Genomic DNA, 21116 nt, shown 5'->3' with positions numbered 1-21116 from the left:
TCATAAAATTTGCTAGCAAAGCCAGCTGGCCTGGAGATTTATTTTCCAGTAGAAATTGATTTATTGGAAATTTAAACTACTTATTTTTTAATTTCATTTTGACATTTTATACTTTTTTAGGAATTTGTCCATTTCAGTTATCTAATTTATGTATTAAAAGTTGCTTGTAGTATCCAATTTTTTTTTACTTTAAGGTCTATATTAACATCGCTGTTTACTCTTAAATTGATAATTTTTATATTCTCTTTTTCAATACTAGATTATTTCAGTTTTATTAATTCTTTTTTAATAACCAGATTTTATTTCATTAATTTTTCTCTTTAATTTTCATTTAAAATTTCATTGGATTTTTGCTCTTTATTATTTCATTCATTCTGCTTGGTTCATGTTTGTTTTGCTCTGTATCTACATACTTGAAGTGGGAGTTTATATTACTGATTTGGACTTTTTTAGTGTAAGCATGAGAAGTACTGTTTTGGGTACATCATAAATTTGATATGTTGTCTTTGCATTTTCATTCATTTTAATATTTTTCATTTCTTTTGAGCCTTCCTCATTAATTCATGGATTATTCTAAACTTTGTGGTTTAGTTTCCAGGTTTATATAATTTTCCTGTTTATCTTTAAGTGTTTTACTTCTTACTTGATTCCACTGTGATTAGAGAAGACAATCTGTTTGATTTCAGATCTTTTAAACTTATTGTGATCCAGCTAAGCGTGTTGGTACACTCCTATAATTCCAGTAACTTGGGAGGCTGAGGCAAGAGGATAGGAAGTTCAAGGTCAGTGTTAGCAACTTAATGAGTCACTCTTCACAAATTTTTTTTCTTTTAATTAAGACTAGAATGTTGCTCAGTGCAAGATGGCCCTTGGGTTCAACCTCCCTTACCTCAAAAAATAATAATAATAAATTAAATTTTTAAAATTAATAATAAATTAATATATATATATAGGTCCAAGACATTATTTTTCTGAACATTCCATGGCCATAAGAATGTATATTTTTTAGTCCAGTGGAATGTTCATAAATTCTATCCTAATGATTAGTGGTGGTTTTTAGTTCTCTGTCCTTTTAGATTACTTTCCAGGTATGTTACATACCTGAAAAAAATCACTTTTCTGCAAATATACAACAATATATGTATTTTCCCAATTGAAAACGTAGGTCCAAACAAAAATCTATCAATGTACTAAAAGATCCTTAAATGCATACACTTTAGTAAAAGAAGGTAATCTGAAAATGATTCCTAAAATATGATTCCAATTTTACAACATTCTGGAGGAAGTAAAACTATCAGGAAAGTAAAGTGATCAATGGCAACCAGTGCTTTTGTGGAAAAGGTAGATAGATTAATAGCAGATATTTAGAGCACTTAACACTATTTTCTATGGTACTAAGAGGTAGAAACATGGAAGTATGACATTAGACATCTGTCAAAACTGGGAAAAAATTTCACATATGCAGATTTTAGCTAACAGATCCCAGGAAGGAATGCAAATTCTAAGAGGAGAATCTAAATATACTACAAAAACAAATGAAATAACTCAGTGGAAGGTTGTACAGGAAAAGGTCTGACTTCACTGTCCTTATTTTATTTTATTTTATTTATTTATTATTTATTTATTTGTTTGTTATTCTAATCTGTTGTATATGACACAGAATGCATTACAATTTATATTACACATATAGAGCACAATTTTTCATATTTCTGGTTGTATATAAATTATATTCACACCATTCGTGTCTTCATACATGTACTTAGGGTAATGATATCTATCTCATTCCACCATCTTTTACCTCCATGCCCTCTCTCTTCCCTTCTCACTCCTTTGCCTTATCAAGAGTTCCTCTAATCCTCCCATGCTCCCCCTGGCAAAACCCCTATGAATCACCCTCCTTATATCAGAGAAAACATTCAGCATTTGTTTTTTAGAGATTGGCTAACTTCACTTAGCATTATATTCTCCATCTCCATCCATTTACCTACAAATGCCATATTTTATTCTCTTTTATTGCTGAATAATATTACATTCTGTATACGTACCACATATTTTTTAATCGTTCATCTACTGAAAGGCATCTAGGTTGGTTCCACAGTTTAGCTATTGTGAATTGTGCTGCTATAAACATGGATATGGCTGTGTCCCTGTAGTATGTGGTTTTTAAGTCCTTTGGGTATATTCCGAGGAGAGGATTAGCTGGGTCAAATGGTGGTTCCATATCCAGTTTTCCAAGGAATCTCCATACTGCTTTCCATATTGGCTGCCCCAATTTGCAGTCCACCAGCAATGTATGAGTGTGCCTTTTCCCCAACACTTACTGTTGTTTGTCTTAATAATAGTTGCCATTCTAATTAAAGTGAGATGAAATATTATAGTAGTTTTGATTTGCATTTCTCTGATTGCTAGAGATGATGAGCATTTTTTCATATATTTGTTGATTCATTGTATATCCTCTTCTGAGAAGTGCCTGTTCAGGTCTTGGGCCCATTTGTTGATTGGGTTATTTGTTTTCATGGTGCTTGGCTTTTTGAGTTCTTTATATACCCTAGAGATTAGTTCTCTATCTGATGTGTCAGAGGTAAATATTTGCTCCCAGGATGTAGGCTCTCTGTTCACCTCACAGATTGTTTATTTTGCTGAGGAAAAAAAAAAACTTTTTAGTTTGATTTCATCCCATTTATTGATTCTTGGTTTAAATTCTTACACTATTAGAATCTTATTAAGGAAATTCGGGCCTAATCCCACATGATGAAGATTAGGGCCTACTTTTTCTACTATTAGATGCAGAGTCTTTGGTTTAATTCCTAGGTCCTTGATGCATTTTGAGTTAAGTTTTGTGCATGGTGAGAGATAGGAGTTTAATTTCATTTTGTTGCATATGGATTTCCAGTTTTCCCAGCACTGTCTATTGAAGATGTTATCTTTTCTCCAGTGCATGTTTTTGGCACCTTTGTCTAATATAAGATAATTGTAATTTTGTGGGTTAGTCTCTATGTCATCGATTCTGTACCATTGGTCCACCAGTCTGTTTTGGTGCCAATACCATGCTGTTTTTGTTACTATTGCTCTGTAGTATAGTTTAAGGTCTAGTATAGTGACTCTTCCTGCTAAGGATTGCTTTATCTATTCTGGGTCTCTTATTTTTCCAGATGAATTTCATGATTGCTTTTTCTATTTCTATGAGGAATGCCATTGGGATTTTGATCGGAATTGCATTAAATCTGTATAGTGCTTTTGGTAGTATGGTCATTTGATAATATTAATTCTGCCTATCCAAGAGCAAGGTAGATCCTTCCATTTTCTAAGGTCTTCTTTGATTTCTTTCTCTAGGGTTTTGTAGTTTTCATTGTATAGATCTTTCACCTCTTTTATTGATTCCCAAGTACCCCTTTTTTTTTTTTAATGGCTATTGTGAGTGGAGTAGTTTTCCTCATTTCCTTCTCAGAGGATTTGTCACTAATATACAGAAATGCCTTTGATTTATGAGTAGTGATTTTATATCTTGCTATTTTGCTGAATTCATTTACTAGTTGTAGAAGTTTTGTGGTGGAGTTTTTTCAGGTCTTTTAGGTATAGAATCATATCATCAGCAAATAGTGCTAATTTAAGTTCTTCTTTTCCTATACATATCCCTTTAATTTCTTTGCTCTGGCCAGTATTTCAAGAACTATGTTGAATAGAAGTGGTGAAAGAGGACATCCCTGTCTTGTTCCAGATTTTAGAGGGAATCCCTTCAATTTTTCTCTGTTTAGAATGATGTTGGCCTGAGGCTTAGCATAGATAGCCTTTGCGATGTTGAGATATGTTCTTATTATCCCCAGTTTTTCTAGTGTTTTGAACATAAAGTGGTGCTGTATTTTGTCAAATGCTTTTTTCTGCATCTATAGACATGATCATATGATTCTTATCTTTAAGTCTATTGATAAATTACATTATTGATTTTCTGTATGTTGTGCCAACCTTGCATCCCTGGGATGAATCCCACTTGATCATGGTATACAATCCTTTTGATATGTTTTTGTATTCGATTTGCCAGAATTTTACTTAGAATTTTTACATCTATGTTCATTAGAGATATCAGTCTGAAGTTTTCTTCCGCTGAAGTGTCTTTGACTGGTTTTGGAATCAGGGTGATATTGGCCTCATAGAATGAGTCTGGAAATGCTCCCTCTTTTTCTATTTCCTGAAATAAATTGAAGAGTATTAGTATTAGTTCTTATTTAAATAAGGTCTTGTAGAACTCAACTGTATATCCATCTGGTCCTGGGCTTTTCTTCGTTTTTTTTTCTTCTTCTTCTGTTTTCTCACTTGATATAGATCTGTTTAAGTTGTGTATATCTTCCTTGCTCAATCTGGGAAGATCTTATGACTTAAGGAATTTATCGATGCTTTCAAGGTCTTCTAGTTTATTGGAGTATAAGGTTTCAAAGTACTTTCTAATTATCTTCTGTATTTCTGTAGTGTCTGTTGTAATACTGCCTTTTTTGTCACTTATGCTGGTAATTTGAGTTCTCGCCTTCTCTTCGTTAGTGTGGCTGAGGGTCTGTTAATTTTATTTCTTTTTTCATGGAACCAATTTTTAGTTTTGTCATTTTTTTCAATTGTATTTTTTGTTTTGATTTCATTGATTTCAGCTCTAATTTTAATTATTGCTTGCCTTTCACTGCTTTTGCTGCTGATTTGTTCTTCTTTTTCTAGGGCTTTGAGATGTAGTGTGAGGTCATTTATTTGTTGACTTTTTCTTCTTTTAAGAATGAACTCTATGCAATAAACTTTCCTCTTAGTACTGCTTTCATAATGTCCCAGAGATTTCCATATGTTGTGTCTGTGTTCTCATTTACCTCTAAGAATTTTTTAATCTTCTCCTTTCTGTCTTCTGTAACCCATTGTTCATTCAGTAGCATATTGTTCAGTCTCCATGTGATGCATAAATTTTCATTTTTTATTTTGTTGTTGATTTCCAATTTCAATCCATTCTGATCTGATAAAATACATGGTAGTATGTCTACTTTTTTGTATTTGCTAAGAGTTGCTGTGTGGCATAGTATATGGTCTATTTTAGCAAAAAGTCCATGTGCTGCTGAGAAGAAAGTGTATCCACTTGATACTGGTTGAAATATTCTGTGTATGTCCTGTTAAGTCTAAGTTATTAATTGTGTTATTGAGCTCCATAGTTTCTTTAGTCAACTTTCGTTTGGAAGATCTATCCAGTGGTGAGAGAGATGTGTTAAAGTCACCCATGATTATTGTGTTGTAGTCAGTTTGACTCTTGAACTTGAGAAGAATTTATTTGATGAACATTGCTGCACCATTGTTTGGGGCATATATATTTATGATTGTTATGACTTGTTGGTGTATTGTTCCCTTGAGCAGTATGTAATGTCCATCTTTATGCCTTTTGATTAATTTTGGCTTGATGTCTACTTTATTTGATATGAGTATGGAAACCCCTGCTTGCTTCCGTAGTCCATGTGAGTGTTATGATTTTTTCCCCAACCCTTCACCTTCAATCTGGGTATGTCTTTTCCTAACAGATGAGTCTCCTGTAGGCAGCATATTGTTGGATCTTTTTTAATCCAGTCTGCTAGCCTGTCTTTTGATTGCTGAGTTTAAGCCATTGTCTTTTAGGGTTAGTATTGAGACATGATTTGCATTTCCAGCCATGTTTGTTTATTTTTGTTATTTAACTTGACTTGGTTTTCCTCTTTGATTAGTTTTTCCTTTAGTGTGATACCTTCCTCTGCTGGTTTTCATTGTTGTTTTTCATTTCCTCTTCATGAAGTATTTTGCCAAGGATGTTTGTAGTGCCAGTTTTCTAGCTATAAATTCTTTTAACTTTTGCTTATCGTGCAAGGTTTTTATTTCATCTTCAAATTTGAGGCTTAATTTTGCTGGATACAAGATTCTTAGTTGGCCCTCATTATCTTTCAGAGCTTGAAATATGTTGTTCCAGGATCTTCTTTCAGGGTCTGTGTTGAAAAATCTTGGTTATCCTAATTGATTTACCCCTATATGTAATCTGATTCCTTTCTCTTGTAGCTTTTAAAATTCTCTCCTTATTCTGTATGTTGGGAATTTTCATTATAATGTGTCTTGGTGTGGATCTGTTGTGATTTTGCACATTTGGCATCCTGTAGGCTTCTGAATATAGATTTCTGTTTCATTCTTCATGTCTGGAAAGTTTTCTGATATTATTTTGTTAAACAGATTGCTCATTCCTTTGGTTTGTACTTCTATGCCTTCCTGTATCCCAATAACTCTTAAATTTGGTCTTTTTATGATATCCCATATTTCTTGGATATTCTGCTTGTGGTTTCTTATCATTTTCACTGTGCTGTTTACATTCTTTTCAAGATGATAAAGTGTATCATCTTCATTATCTGATGTCCTATCTTCTAAGTGATCTACTCTATTGGTGATGCTTTCCTTTGAGTTTTTAGTTTGATTTATTATTTCTTTCATTTCAAGGATTTCTGTTTGGTTTTTGTTTGTTTGTTTGTTTGTTTGTTTGAATTGCCTCCATCTCCCTGTTGATTTGATCTTTTGCTTCTTGGATTTGTTTATTTAGCTCATTGTCAAAGTGATCTTTCACTGCCTGTATTTGTTCTCTAATGTCTTAAATCTTTCTCTATAATTCTTTCTGCTGTAGCTGTCAATTCTTTTGATGATGTGAATTATTTGTGGTACTTTCTTTCCTTGTCTTTTCATGTTGCTCACATTTCTTTTTTTTTCCACCTCTATGTTACTGGTGTGTTATCGTTTTTACCTTATATATTTGTAGTGCTCTTGTATGATTCCATGATCCCTCCTTTGTGGGGAAGGATGTGAACAGATCCTAATGAAAAAATTATTGTTATTAAAACATTTATAGTTTAGTCTCAATGTCCAGAAATGTTGGATTCAATTATTATTTACAATATTATCAGTAGTTTCATAAAAAGATTTATAGTTTCTGGCGGTGGCCAATGAACTGGGGGTCGAATGTAGGACAATATGCTTCTCAAATGCAGGTCCGATTTGATAGCCACGCCCACCAAAATGGCTAGAGAGGTTTTCCAAGATGGAGTAGGACTACTTCCAGTGCCAAGCTGTCTGGTGAGGCAGGAGGAGCTTAGATGGCTTTGTGCTGTAGCTAGATTGCAGCCATGTGGCCTGCGTGGGAGCAGCGCGGAACTGACTATGTGATTCTGGTACGCTGCTTGAGAGCCATGTGTGCGCTAAAACCGCAGGCTTTGTGTCCGGAGTCCAAAGTCTTATTGGAATATAGACACTCTGATTTCTGCATAGGTGTTCGTAGCTCTGATGGTTTCTGTGAAAATCCGCTGTATAGGGATCTTGTCAAATGCTCTGAGATGTTGTATTTCATCTAGGTGACACCTTGTGGAGACACTGCCTGTTTTCTTGGTTTAATTCCACAGAGCAGCCAGAAACAGTACCTCCTCTCCTCCGCCATCTTGGATCCAACTTCTTTTTGTTTCTTTGAGGCTATAGTAAATGGGGTAGTTTTCCTCATTTCCCTGTCAGAGGATTTGTCACTGATTAGAAATGCCTTTCATTTATGGGTTTTTGATTTTAAATCCTGCTACTTTGCCTAATTCATTTACTAGTTCTAGAAGTTTTCTGGTAGCACTTTTTGGTCTTCTAGGTATAGAATCATATCATCTGCAAATAGTGCTAATTTGAGTTCTTGTTTTCCTATCTGTATCTCTTTAATTTTTTTCATCTTTCTAATTGCTCTGGCCAGTGTTTCAAGAACTAAGTCACAATTAATAATCTAGACTTAATTGACATATATAGACTATACCACCCAACATCAAGTAGTTACACATTTTCTCAGCAGCACATGGAACCTTCTCAAAAATAGACCATATATTATGTCACAGGGCAACTCTTAGACAATATAAAGGGGTAGAGATAACACCATGCATCTTATCTGATCACAATGGAATGAAACTGAAATTCAATGATAAAAGTAGGAAGGAAAAATCAAGCATCACTTGGAGAATCAACAATAGGTTACTGAATGATCAATGGGTTTTAGAAGACATCAAGGAGGAAATTAAAAACTTCCTAGAGTTAAATGAAAACACAGACACAACATATCGGAACCTATGGGACACATTGAAAGCAGTTCTAAGAGGAAAATTCATTGCTTGGAGTTCATTCCTCAAAAAAAGAAAAAACCAACAAATAAATGATCTCATACTTCATCTCAAAATCCTAGAAAAAGAAGATCAAAACAACAGCAAAAGAAGTAGAAGGCAAGAAATTATTAAAATCAGAGCTGAAATTAATGAAATTGAAACAAAAGAAACAATTGAAAAAATTGACAAAACTAAAAGTTGGTTCTTTGAAAAAATAAATAAAATTGACAGACCCTTGGCCATGCTAACAAAGAGAAGAAGAGAGAGTACCCAAATTACTAGCATACGGGATGAAAAAGGCAATATCACAACAGACACTTCAGAAATACAGAAGATAATCAGAAATTATTTTGAATCCTTATACTCCAATAAAATAGAAGATAGTGAAGGCATAGATAAATTCCTTAAGTCTTATGAACTGCCCAGATTGAGTCAGGAGGATATAGACAACCTAAACAGACCAATAACAATAGAGGAAATAGAAGAAACCATCAAAAGATTACCAACTAAGAAAAGCCCAGGACCGGACGGGTATACAGCAGAGTTTTACAAAACCTTTAAAGAGGAACTAACACCAATACTTTTCAAGCTATTTCAGGAAATAGAAAAAGAGGGAGAACTTCCAAATTCATTCTACGAGGCCAACATCACCCTGATTCCGAAACCAGACAAAGACACCTCAAAGAAAGAAAACTACAGACCAATATCTCTAATGAACCTTGATGCAAAAATCCTCAATAAAATTCTGGCGAATCGGATTCAAATACATATCAAAAAAATTATACACCATGATCAAGTAGGATTCATCCCTGGTATGCAAGGTTGGTTCAATATACGGAAATCAATAAATGTTATCCACCACATCAATAGACTTAAAAATAAGAACCATATGATCATCTCGATAGATGCAGAAAAAGCATTCGACAAAGTACAGCATCCCTTTATGTTCAAAACTCTAGAAAAATTAGGGATAACGGGATCATACCTCAACATTGTAAAAGCAATCTATGATAAGCCACAGGCCAGCATCATTCTGAATGGAGAAAAATTGAAGGCATTCCCTCTAAGATCTGGTACAAGACAGGGATGCCCTCTCTCACCACTTCTGTTCAACATAGTCCTCGAAACACTGGCCAGAGCAATTAGGCAGACGAAAGAAATTAAAGGCATAAAAATAGGAAAAGAAGAACTTAAATTATCACTATTTGCAGATGATATGATTCTATACCTAGCAGATCCAAAATGGTCTACAAAGATGCTATTAGAGCTAATAAATGAATTCAGCAAAGTGGCAGGATATAAGATCAACACGCATAAATCTAAGGCATTCCTGTATATCAGCGACAAATCCTCTGAAACGGAAATGAGGACAACTACTCCATTCACAATATCCCCCCAAAAAATAAAATACTTGGGAATCAACCTAACAAAAGAGGTGAAAGACTTATACAATGAAAATTACACAACCCTAAAGAAAGACATAGAAGAAGACCTTAGAAGATGGAAAAATATACCCTGCTCATGGATAGGCAGAACTAACATCATCAAAATGGCGATATTACCAAAAGTCCTATATAAGTTCAATGCAATGCCAATCAAAATCCCAACAGCATATCTTGTAGAAATTGATAAAAGAATCATGAAATTCATATGGAATAATAAAAGACCCAGAATAGCAAAAACAATACTAAGCAGGAAGTGTGAATCAGGTGGTATAGCGATACCAGACTTCAAACTATACTACAGAGCAATAGTAACAAAAACAGCATGGTACTGGTACCAAAACAGGAGGGTGGACCAATGGTACAGAATAGAGGACACAGTAACCAATCCACAAAACTACAACTATCTTATTTTTGATAAAGGGGCTAAAAGCATGCAATGGAGGAAGGATAGCATCTTCAACAAATGGTGCTGGGAAAACTGGAAATCCATTTGCACCAAAATGAATCTGAATCCATATCTCTCGCCGTGCACAAAAGTTAACTCAAAATGGATCAAGGAGCTTGATATTAAATCAGAGACACGGCATCTGATAGAAGAAAAAGTTGGTTATGATCTACACGCTGTGGGATCGGGCTCCAAATTCCTCAATAGGACACCCATAGCGCTAGAATTAACAAATAGAATCAACAAATGGGACTTACTCAAACTAAAAAGTTTTTTCTCAGCAAAAGAAACAATAAGAGAGATAAACAGGGAGCCTACATCCTGGGAACAAATCTTTACTCCACACACTTCAGATAGAGCCCTAATAACCAGAATATACAAAGAACTCAAAAAATTAGACAATAAGATAACAAATAACCCAATCAATAAATGGGCCAAGGACCTGAACAGACACTTCTCAGAGGAGGACATACAATCAATCAACAAGTACATGAAAAAATGCTCACCATCGCTAGCAGTCAGAGAAATGCAAATCAAAACTACCCTAAGATACCATCTCACTCCAGTAAGACTGGCAGCCATTAGGAAGTCAAACAACAATAAGTGCTGGAGAGGATGCGGGGAAAAGGGCACTCTTGTTCATTGCTGGTGGGACTGCAAATTGGTGCAGCCAATCTGGAAAGCAGTATGGAGATTTCTCGGAAAGCTGGGAATGGAACCACCATTTGACCCAGCTATTCCCCTTCTCGGTCTATTCCCTAAAGCCCTAACAAGAGCATGCTACAGGGACACTGCTACATCGATGTTCATAGCAGCTCAATTCACGATAGCAAGACTGTGGAACCAGCCTAGATGCCCTTCAATAGATGAATGGATAAAAAAAATGTGGCATTTATATACTATGGAGTATTATTCTGCACTAAAAAATGACAAAATCATAGAATTTGGAGGGAAATGGATGGCATTAGAGCAGATTATGCTAAGTGAAGCTAGTCAATATTTAAAAAACAAATACCAAATGACTCCTTTGATATAAGGGGAGTAAACAAGGACAGGGTAGGGACGAAGAGCTTGAGAAGAAGATTTACATTAAACAGGGATGAGAGGTGGGAGGGAAAGGGAGTGAGAAGGGAAATTGCATGGAAATGGAAGGGGATCCTCAGGGTTATACAAAATGTCATATAAGAGGAAAGGAGGGGTAAGACAAGTTAATACAAATGGAAGAAATGATTTACAGTAGAAGGGGTAGAGAGAGAAAAGGGGAGGGGAGGGGAGGGGAGGGGGGATAGTAGAGAATAGGACAGACAGCAGAATACATCAGAATCTAGAAAGGCAATATGTCAATCAGTGGAAGGGAAACTGATGTGATACAGCAATCTGTATACGGGGTAAAAGCGGGAGTTCATAATCCACTTGAATCAAACCGTGTAATATGATGTATTAAGAACTATGTAATGTTATGAACGACCAATAAAAAAAAAAAAAAAGGAACTAAGTTGAATAGAAGTGGTGAAAGAGGGTATCCCTGCCTTTTCCCAGTTTTTAGAGGAATGCCTTCAATTTTTCTTTTTAGAATGACGTTGGCCTGAGGTTTAGCATAGATACCTTTAAGATGCCTAGATATGTTCCTATTATCCCTAGATTTTTTAGTGTTTCAAACATGACGGTGTGCAGTATTTTGTTGAATACTTTTTCTGCATCTATTGAGATGATCATATGATTCTTATCTTTAAGTCTATTGATGTGATGAATTACATTTATTGGTTTCCATATATTAGACCAACCTTGCATTCCCTGGGATGATTCCCACTTGATCATGTTATACTCTCTTTTTGATATGTTTTTCTATTTGATTTGCCAGAATTTTAGCATCTGTGTTCATTAGAGATATTAGTCTAATTTTTTTCTTTTTTTTGTCTTTACCTATTTTTGGAATCAGGGTGATATTGGCCTCATAAAATGTTTGGAAATGCTCCTTCTTTTTCTATTTCACGAAATAATATGTAGAGTATTGGTATTAGTTCTTCATTATGGGACTTGCAGAACTCAGCTGTGTGTCCATCTGGTCCTGGGCTTTTCTTGGTTCGTCGAACTAGAAATTAGACCAGAAACCCTACACTCTGCAACTGCCAGAAGAAAATAGAGGCCTAACACTTTAACATGTCATCATAGGAACCGGCTTCCTTAACAAGACTCCAAAATACATTTTTTAAAAAGCAGCTCAAGCAATGTCAAGAACAGGTAGCAGCAATGCTGATAAGAATGTAAATTGGTAAACATTATGGAAAATTATTTGCTTTTATGTATTAAAGCTGCACATCTGCCTATTCCTATGACTCATAAGTTTTACTTCTATCTAGATACCCTAGAACAGTAGCTTTCAAACTTTTGACCAAATATATTTCACATCTTAACCTAGTACCCACACACATGCATATATTTATGTCTTTGTGTTTGTGTGTGTGTGTGTGTGTGTGTGTGTGTGTGTGTGTAAGCATATACACCACATGTGGGTATATACAGAGCTCACAAATTTATGACACAATACTTTTCGTAACTTTAAGGAAAGCTTTTTGATACTTTCTGGGTTTTTTTTTTTTTCCTACCTATCTTAAATTCATGTTGTGCTGGCCATAACAATATCTGAGAATGGGTAGTTTATATAGTGCAGTAATTTATTTTTTTACAGTTGTAGAAGCTGATAAGTCCAAAATCAGGGGGCCACATCAAACTGGGATATTTTTACTGTGTCATTCCACAGCAAATGGTGGAAGGGTAAAAGAGCATGCATGACAGAGATTGGAGATTGAGCTCATAACCGAAAGGCTCTTTTATAATCACCCATAATCCATTCATGAGGATGGAGAATTCATTAATGTTAAACCACAACACAAAGAAAAGACCACCAAACCCAATTTCAGATCAAATTAAAGCAAGCGTGTAATTCTGGACTGTCTCTCCCGAAATCCTTGCGTTAGAGAACAGTACTCCAGCTCTCAAGGATCGCAGTTTTATAGCACAAAAGTTATAAAAGTGGGGTGTTTTGAGAACTTACAGATAACAGGATTTTGACAAGCATAATGCATAGACCATTAAGGTAGTAGGTTAATGGTCTAAATGGTTCAGCACTTAAGGAGTAAATTTAGATCACAACATCAGAATTTATGAGGCATCATTAGGGTTTCAAAGAGGGTTGTTAGCTGGTCAGGAAAAGCCAGAATTTATGAGGCACCACTAAAGTTTCAGAGAGAGTTGTTATCTGGTCAGGGAAAACCAGGCATGGGTGAGTTCAAGGCATGGGCAGGCATTCCAAGCAAGTTTAGAAATTGCTGTAATTTATAGTAAAACAGAAATTAACTTTTCATGACTTTGTGAGGAGTTGGCTCCCAATCTTAAAATGGAATTAGGCTGGGTTCATCAAGTAATACCTCCCTTTAGCTCCCCCTCCCCAACATTGTTGCATTAGGGATTAATGCAACATGCTTGTGGGGGGAACACATTCAAACCATAATACCATCTTATTAATTATGTATGATCAATAATTTGAAGAACATTATCCTAATGAAAGCCTCACGTAAAATGTAAAGTAATGTTAATAGCTACATTGTTTATAGTAGCAGCAAATGAAAACAAATGTGCCAGTTGTAATGGTGTATGTCTGTAGTATAGTCCTGGCTTAGGAATCTAAGGCAGAAGGGTTACTTGAGCCCAGACATTCAAGACCAACCCCGGGCAATACAAACAAGACCCTGTCACCAAGAAAAGGAAATTTTGGGTTTTTTTTTTAATTTAAGTAAGCAAATGACTGATGTGCATTCCACATGGATGAACCTTGAAAACATTATGCTAAGTAAAATAAGACAGTCACAAAAAGTCAATATGATTCCATTTATGTTAAAGGTTCAGAATAGGCAAATCTATAAAAACAGAATGTAGATTAGTGGTTGAGGGTTGAAAGAAAATGTGAAGTGAATTCTAATGGCTGTGGTATTTCTGTCAGGAGTGATGAAAATGTTTTAAAACTGATCATGGTAATGGTTACTCAACTATGTATATACTTTACATACCATTAAATTATACAGTTTAAATCCATTAATTGTGTCTGAATTATATCAATAATGCTGCTAAAATTAAGTAAGATGATAACAGTTTTGAAACTCAGGATAATAGTTATCTGGGGAAGAAGGGAGTTGAAATATAAGCAAGGCACCGAGTAGTGTTTTGGGGTTTCAGTTATAGTCTGTTTCTTCACCTAGATGGTAGGCATATCAGTAAGTTTTTATTGTTATTGTGTATATTTTACACATTTTTATATAATACTTAATAAAATTTTCTTTTTTTAGTTAATACTTTTTTATATTCTTTCACCCATACCTGTTATGATCAAGTTTAATATAGAATATACTACAGATATACTACAAATCTAGATCAGTACTAGTTTTCCTCAAAGTGTTCCACTTGTTAAAAATTATTCTTTATGTATTAAAATTGCCAAAAGTATTTTTGGAGAAAAAGGTACCTAACACATTGTATTCTGTATATCAGAATACACTTAACGATAACATGCCTACTTTGCTTCATTGTGTTTGTAACCAACCTAATTCACCTCTTATATTATTTCACCTTTTAACTGATTTCCTGGTTTCCTGACTTGCACTTCCCCAGTCAGTTTTCCATATTGCAGTCAGAAATATTTCTTGGAAATACAGATAGTTTGTTATTTCTCTGATCAGAACTCTTCAGTGGAATTTGATGTTCTGCTGTGGATATAGTTTATGGATAAAAACTGAATACTTTAAGATTACTTTCCAAAGCCTATTTAATTGCCGCAGTCTGGCTGGGCACAAAATAACCTAGCCGCCACACAGCCTTGTAGGTTCAAAACAGAAACTCCTTTATTCTCTGCACTCCCATGAACACCCGCATGCATGGGGCTTTCTCCCAGGACACACCACACCCCAATGGGAAATCCCTCCTCTCGCACTGCCCCAACCAATGGGAACTCTCCAGGAATCCCCGCTAGAACTCCAAAGTAGCAGGCACCCAAGGCAGCAAGAGCCGCCCCATTGCCCAGTAAAGGTCAAATATACAATACAATCAATCCAGCATCACAGCAATTATATATAGCTTAACTCAAATCATCATCTCAATGGTTCCCTGGCATCACCATTCAAACATTCCCTCTGGCAAATGCCTGGCATCATTCTGACCCTGGCTCTCAACATTTAATTTGCCTTTTTTTTTTTTAACAGTATCTTCCACCCATATTTATTGTTACCACAAACATAAGGTTATTCTCTTGCTAGCTTCTGGATCCTTGGTACATGCCATTTTCTCAGCATGAAAGTGTACTTCTTATTTTCCATCTCTGTAACACCTACAAGGTTTAGCTTATATATTCCTTTCTTCTTAGAAGTTTTCCCTAGCCACCCAACCCTCCCTCACATATAGCTAAAATGCCTTTCCCATTTTTCCCTTAGTATTTTTGCAGTAATATGCCTGTAGTATTTATTTAAGCATATTAACACTTATTGATACTTTTCTGTTTATCTGTAAATTCCTCCGGGGCAAGACTATTATATTCTTGTAGCCCCATTACTTAACACTTCCTAACCCCCATGGAAAGTACTCAATAACTATTTATTGAATGAACTAGATGAATTTATAATAAAATTACTGACAATTAAAACTATCACTCAGGCTTTTGCACTAGCCTAGTTGACTGATTTTAATATATTCTTTATTTTGCTTTTAAAATATTCTTTATTTTGCTTTTAAAAATTTATTTTACATGGACATTTAATATTGAATATATTAGGTGTTCATGCCTCCTATAATTTGATGTTTAAAGAATCTGAAAACCCTTTCAAAGGAAATACATAAAAATATGTATCTTTAAAAAAATAAAAATAAGAAATAAAATAGTAAATGAAGATATCTAAAAAAGAAAAATTTATATCTTACTTCTATTTTCTTTTTAATATCTGAAGTTTGCAAGTATAAATGTTGGCAAATGTGCTTCAGTTTTTCATTGACTAAGGTGTATCCTATCCTAACTACAATTCTGACAAAAGTGCCATTTTTAGTCTTCTATATCAGAAAAATCTGAAATAGAAAAAATTATCTAAAAACTAGAACTAAAAGGCAAGTAACATCTCTATCCAAGATGATGGTTATTTATATTTACACGTGAAAAATTTAGAAGATAATGCACATGAGAGATGACTTTATTGAGATGGGACTTGGTGGGTAGTTTTATTTTATTTATCTTTCTCTAAATATTTCACTAAAAATTTAAGCCCAAATTTTTTGGTTTCAAAATCTATTTATCCAGCTCTGGTTGCATCTGAAGTCATATACTGGATTATTTCTTCATATAACCAGTCTACTGTTAAATTTACAATTCAACTCTTTTTCATTTTTAATTCAGTCTACCTTAAAGGAGTAAAGTTTAAAGATTTTTTTAAAAACATAGAAAGAACAAGAGAGAGAAATGAGAAAGGGAGTGAGGGAAGGAGAAAGATACACTGATTTCAAGAGAAACTGATTTCCTGAAAGACAGTAATATTATTACATCATATTTTGGAAAAGTTCTTATCCCAGTTGTACATTTAACTGTTACCATGGTCAAATTCATACTGTTTCCTCATTTATAAAGTTGGAATCAATACCTACTTCATGGGGCTACTATGAGAATAATATGAAAATATTATGTAAGTACATAGCAGTCAGTAACAAATAAATGTTATGTGTTACATTATTTACATGTTGTCCTAGTTGAATTGCCATAATATTACTGACTAAAAGAAAAGTTCCTCCACATCTCACCTGCTGTGAAAAAGGAAGGGAAAATTTAAAAAACAGAAGGGGGAAAAGAACAAAGCATTGTTTAATGGTAAGAGCATAACATGCTGAAATAGATATCTCAGAGAACATGAACCAAAATTCATTCAACTTATATTATGTTTTGCATTATTAGATTTTCTTTCCTTTACATCATGTGTTTCCCCCATTCAGTTCATCTTAGACTATTAATCCTGAAATAGTTCTTAATAATATTGAGCAGAATCCATAAATGGTCCCAGTGCCTTAAGAATATATTCTAGCTTCTTACAGCGAATTTGTCTTCCCCTGTCTAATCCCAGTGTACTTTTTGAGAGAAGAGGCCAGTTATATACTACCTACTGCGTACATTATATTTAAGAGATTGTGTTACTCCTTTCAATAATTTAGATTTTAAAAACTAAGGAGTAGAGAAGTTCAGTGATTAATCCAGGATCGCACTGATAGTAACTAGTATCAAAATTCAAGCAGTCTATCACAGTAGTTTTCAAACTTTAACATGGATCAGAATCAACCAGACAGATTGTTAAAATACAGCCTACTTAAGAAGCCATAGCTTCTTACCGGATAGATCAGTAACAGAGAGGAAGAGGTAGGCTACGACAGTGTGAGAGATTTTTCATTTCTGAATTCCCAAGTTATGTATATTATGGTGATTCAGCGACTACACATTGAAACATTACTAATCTACCAGACTACAAGTGTTTTCTCTTTTACTTCCTGTTTCACATTACTCCTCCATAAGTATAAAGCACTCTTGCCAATTGAAAGAGTGATACTCAAAATGCACTTGGTGCTTTTTTTCCTTTGTACTTTTTAATTTTTTCCCCACACATAGCTACTTTCTTTTTCTTGCCCTTCCCCCTATCATTCCTTACCTGTTGGAGTAACTTTCCTTTATAAGGCTGCTCAAATGCTCCCTTTTCTCTAAAGTCTTATCTCATGCTATAAATGTACTGCTATTATTTTTGAACTCATTGAACTTTATACCAGTTTCTATCATCACTTACTATCTTGTGTTGTAGCTATTTGTTTATGTATTTTAATGTTCTGTATTACATTTATAAATTCCTTAAGTGTTTATCACATAATTCTTAGTAAATACTGGACTATTTTTAAGACTCTAGTGCTTTTATTTTATATTATTAAATATGATAGTTCATGTAAAAATACTTTATTAACCACGAAACGTTATATACAGATGATGGACTTTTGTCTTTCATAGACTCTGAGCATCCCAGAAATGAAAAGCACATTTCATAATTAATTTGTAAACACTTAAAGAGATCAGGGAATTCGCAGAGAATAAAAAATGACAAATTTGATTTTGGCAAAATAAAAGGCCAAAGAAATTGAAAAAACAGAAATAATTTCTCCTGCTGTGTAGCAAAACCTGTCATTATCTCTCTCTCTCTCACACACACACACACACACACACACATAAATAACACAAAGAAATAGTAGTCAAAATATAGCCATTGGTTATATTAGCCCTGCTCTTTGGGTGCCAATCTAGAGAAGATGAAGTATTTTTGGAAATATTACAAGTCTGAGCTTGCAAATTAAACAGTTGAAAAAAAATTAACTGTAGTTTCATTTTTTATTAACATTGTGGTATGATGTTATGATTTTCTTGGAAAATAAAATTCAACTTCCATAATATCCAATAAATTTAAAATACATATAGAAAAAAATTTTTAAAAAAACATAGCTTAGCCAAAAGAATGAAAAAGAAAAACATATAGAAAGAACATCATTGTCAAGATAAAATCATGGACATTATACTTTGAAAAAGAAACTACAGAAACACAATATAGAATGAACTTAATATGTAAAATTACAAAGTTCACAGGGCCATGGGTCAGTCAAATTCTTTGCATGTCAGATTATTTTATCATGTTTTATTTTAAAAAATTATATTTTTCTCTCTTCTACAGAAATGGTAAGAGCATAACATGCCAGAATTGTTATGAGAATGAGTGTGTGTGTGTGTGTGTGTGTGTGTGTGGTTTTTTTCTTTTCCCAATGCTGGGGTTCATTCTAGACAAATGCATGAGACCCTGGGTTCTACCACTCTGCTACATCCCCAGCCCTATTATGGGAATGTTTTTAATTCTTAGAGGAGGCAAAGTGCTAAAAGTCTTCAGAACATTGTATTCTATGAGGGCATACTAAAGTTCTTTGCTGAAATTTTAGATTTATCCAATAAATTGCCAGAAGTTGTTGGCCTTCCAATCACATTACTGATATTATAATGAATTAGCTATCAAAATTATAAAAGGCTATAATACAGCACTTTGGTTAGGAAAGACAGGCAAAATTCCTAAGAAATAGGAACATATTAACAACTATATAATTACCCGGTGCCATTTTGAGAATAACTAAAATTCATTATCTAATTTTGACTGCTAGAACAAAAGCATATTTTAAAGAAATATAACTAAAATTAAAGGATAGAAAATAAGCCTTAAATTTTTTAATGAAATCATGAATTTCTGTAAGATGTCTAAAGGTGATTCAGTAGTCATTTTCAGATATAAGAAAAGTTTTAAATAAATGTGAACAACTCTTCTCTTACATGACTAAAAAAATATTAGTTGTAAAATTTTTTAATTAACATAATTTGTTTTCAAAAGATGAAAAAGAAATAATGTTACAAGATCAAAGTAACAAAGAACATGATTCTAACTGCCACACAAAAATCCAAACCTTCAACTTTGACAATAGACTTGCAGGGCTTTTCCACCTTTTTATCTTTCTTATCTAATCTATTGGTTAAAATGTAGACTGGAAATTGATAATGATCTCTCAGTGATCTGTATCCACCAATGAGCCTGTTAGAAACTGAGCTCTCTAGCCCTTTCCCTAATGCCATTCATTTATGAAAAATCTTATTTTACTTTAAAGCTTTTATACTTCTTGAGCAGGAGCACAAATCTAAATCTCACTCAGTTGTTCAGTGCTTTATGTGTTAGATTTTTGAACATAAATATTACTACACTTGATAACCTTTATTCACTGATTGAAATCTTACAACTGTATGAGATATGAAAAAACATATATTAGGGGGAAAATGCTAATTTTCAAATTGCTTCAAAGTAGCTTCTGTATTCTGATTCCACATTCAGTGCCTTTTTTCAATCCACCATACTAATTGTTATTATAAAAACATTAACCAGAATGCCCAATTTGTGTAGCAACTGGAAGATCTCTTACTATAATGATTTTATTCCTAAAACAGTTGTTTATATGTAAAGAAAATTTGATTGGCTTTTGTTATTGAATATATTTAAACCAAACATTCATTGCAATTTAGTATTCATCCACTTTTTCTTTCCTTTCAGGCCTGTATGTGGAATCAGAGGGAAAACTCTCATAATTAACCTACCAGGTAGCAAGAAAGGATCTCAGGTAAGCATCCTTGACATTTATGGTTTAGTGTGAGGACTTTTAACCAACTATTGGGAGTTAGCCAACCAAAAAGTTGGAGCATTCCACATTACTGACAGTAATTGGGGGATTCCCAAAATCACCCTTAGTTTCAATAATTCACTATAAAGACTCAGAGAACTCCCTCAACTGTTGTTACACTCACAGTCCTCTGCTGGTAAAGTCAGGAATGCTTTGTTTTCCTGGTATCAATGTGTGACAGTACACATAGAATATTGTCAGTCAGACATCATCACCTGCACTCTTGGTATCCAGAGGTGGTGGTGTTATATACTGACCATGTGGCTAACCTTTAGCTTTTTAACCCTTCCCAGAGACTGGACTGATGTCTTTGGAAGGTATATTCTCTATTACCTTCCAAAGACAAAACCAATACCCTTGTAACCCAAAGCCCCTGTTAGGTAGCCAAAGGCTCAGGCAAACAAAGGATTTTTACTCCTATCGAGCATGATATTCTGAGGACCTAAGGATCACCTCCCAGTAGCTGAGAACAAAGGTCAAACTCTCTTGAGGTAATGTTAGTTCTTCACTACACAAGTTGCCACTGGCATTTTGCCCAAGCTTTCATATAGCAAAAAATTAACATTAATCAAAGAGAGCCTGGACATCTATATTATCAGTATTTATATGACTTAGATTTGAAAGAGGTAATGTGGACTATGGATAGATTTAAAGAAACAGCTAATCCATCCTCTAAAGGCATTGCAAACATTTTTATATTTTATATTTTATATTTTTATATTTTTGTAATATACTCATTTTCCACCTTGACCTACTGCTTTTTGT

At 34.1% G+C, this 21116-nt stretch overlaps 1 protein-coding gene across 5 annotated transcripts in view; it reads left to right on the top strand.

The window, feature by feature from the left end:
• Window positions 1-21116, top strand: part of Gphn (gephyrin) — a 602355-nt gene that overhangs the window by 312507 nt on the left and 268732 nt on the right. For all 5 annotated transcript variants that reach the window (XM_077799519.1, XM_026385121.2, XM_026385119.2 and 2 more), the window contains exon 6: window positions 20225-20291. In XM_077799519.1, coding sequence (XP_077655645.1) covers window positions 20225-20291 — 67 coding nt within the window. The remainder of the gene's footprint in view (window positions 1-20224; window positions 20292-21116) is intronic.

Source organism: Urocitellus parryii, chromosome 6 (assembly GCF_045843805.1).
Source record: "Urocitellus parryii isolate mUroPar1 chromosome 6, mUroPar1.hap1, whole genome shotgun sequence".
Taxonomy (NCBI): domain Eukaryota; kingdom Metazoa; phylum Chordata; class Mammalia; order Rodentia; family Sciuridae; genus Urocitellus; species Urocitellus parryii.
This window is presented reverse-complemented; position numbering and strand designations above follow the sequence as displayed.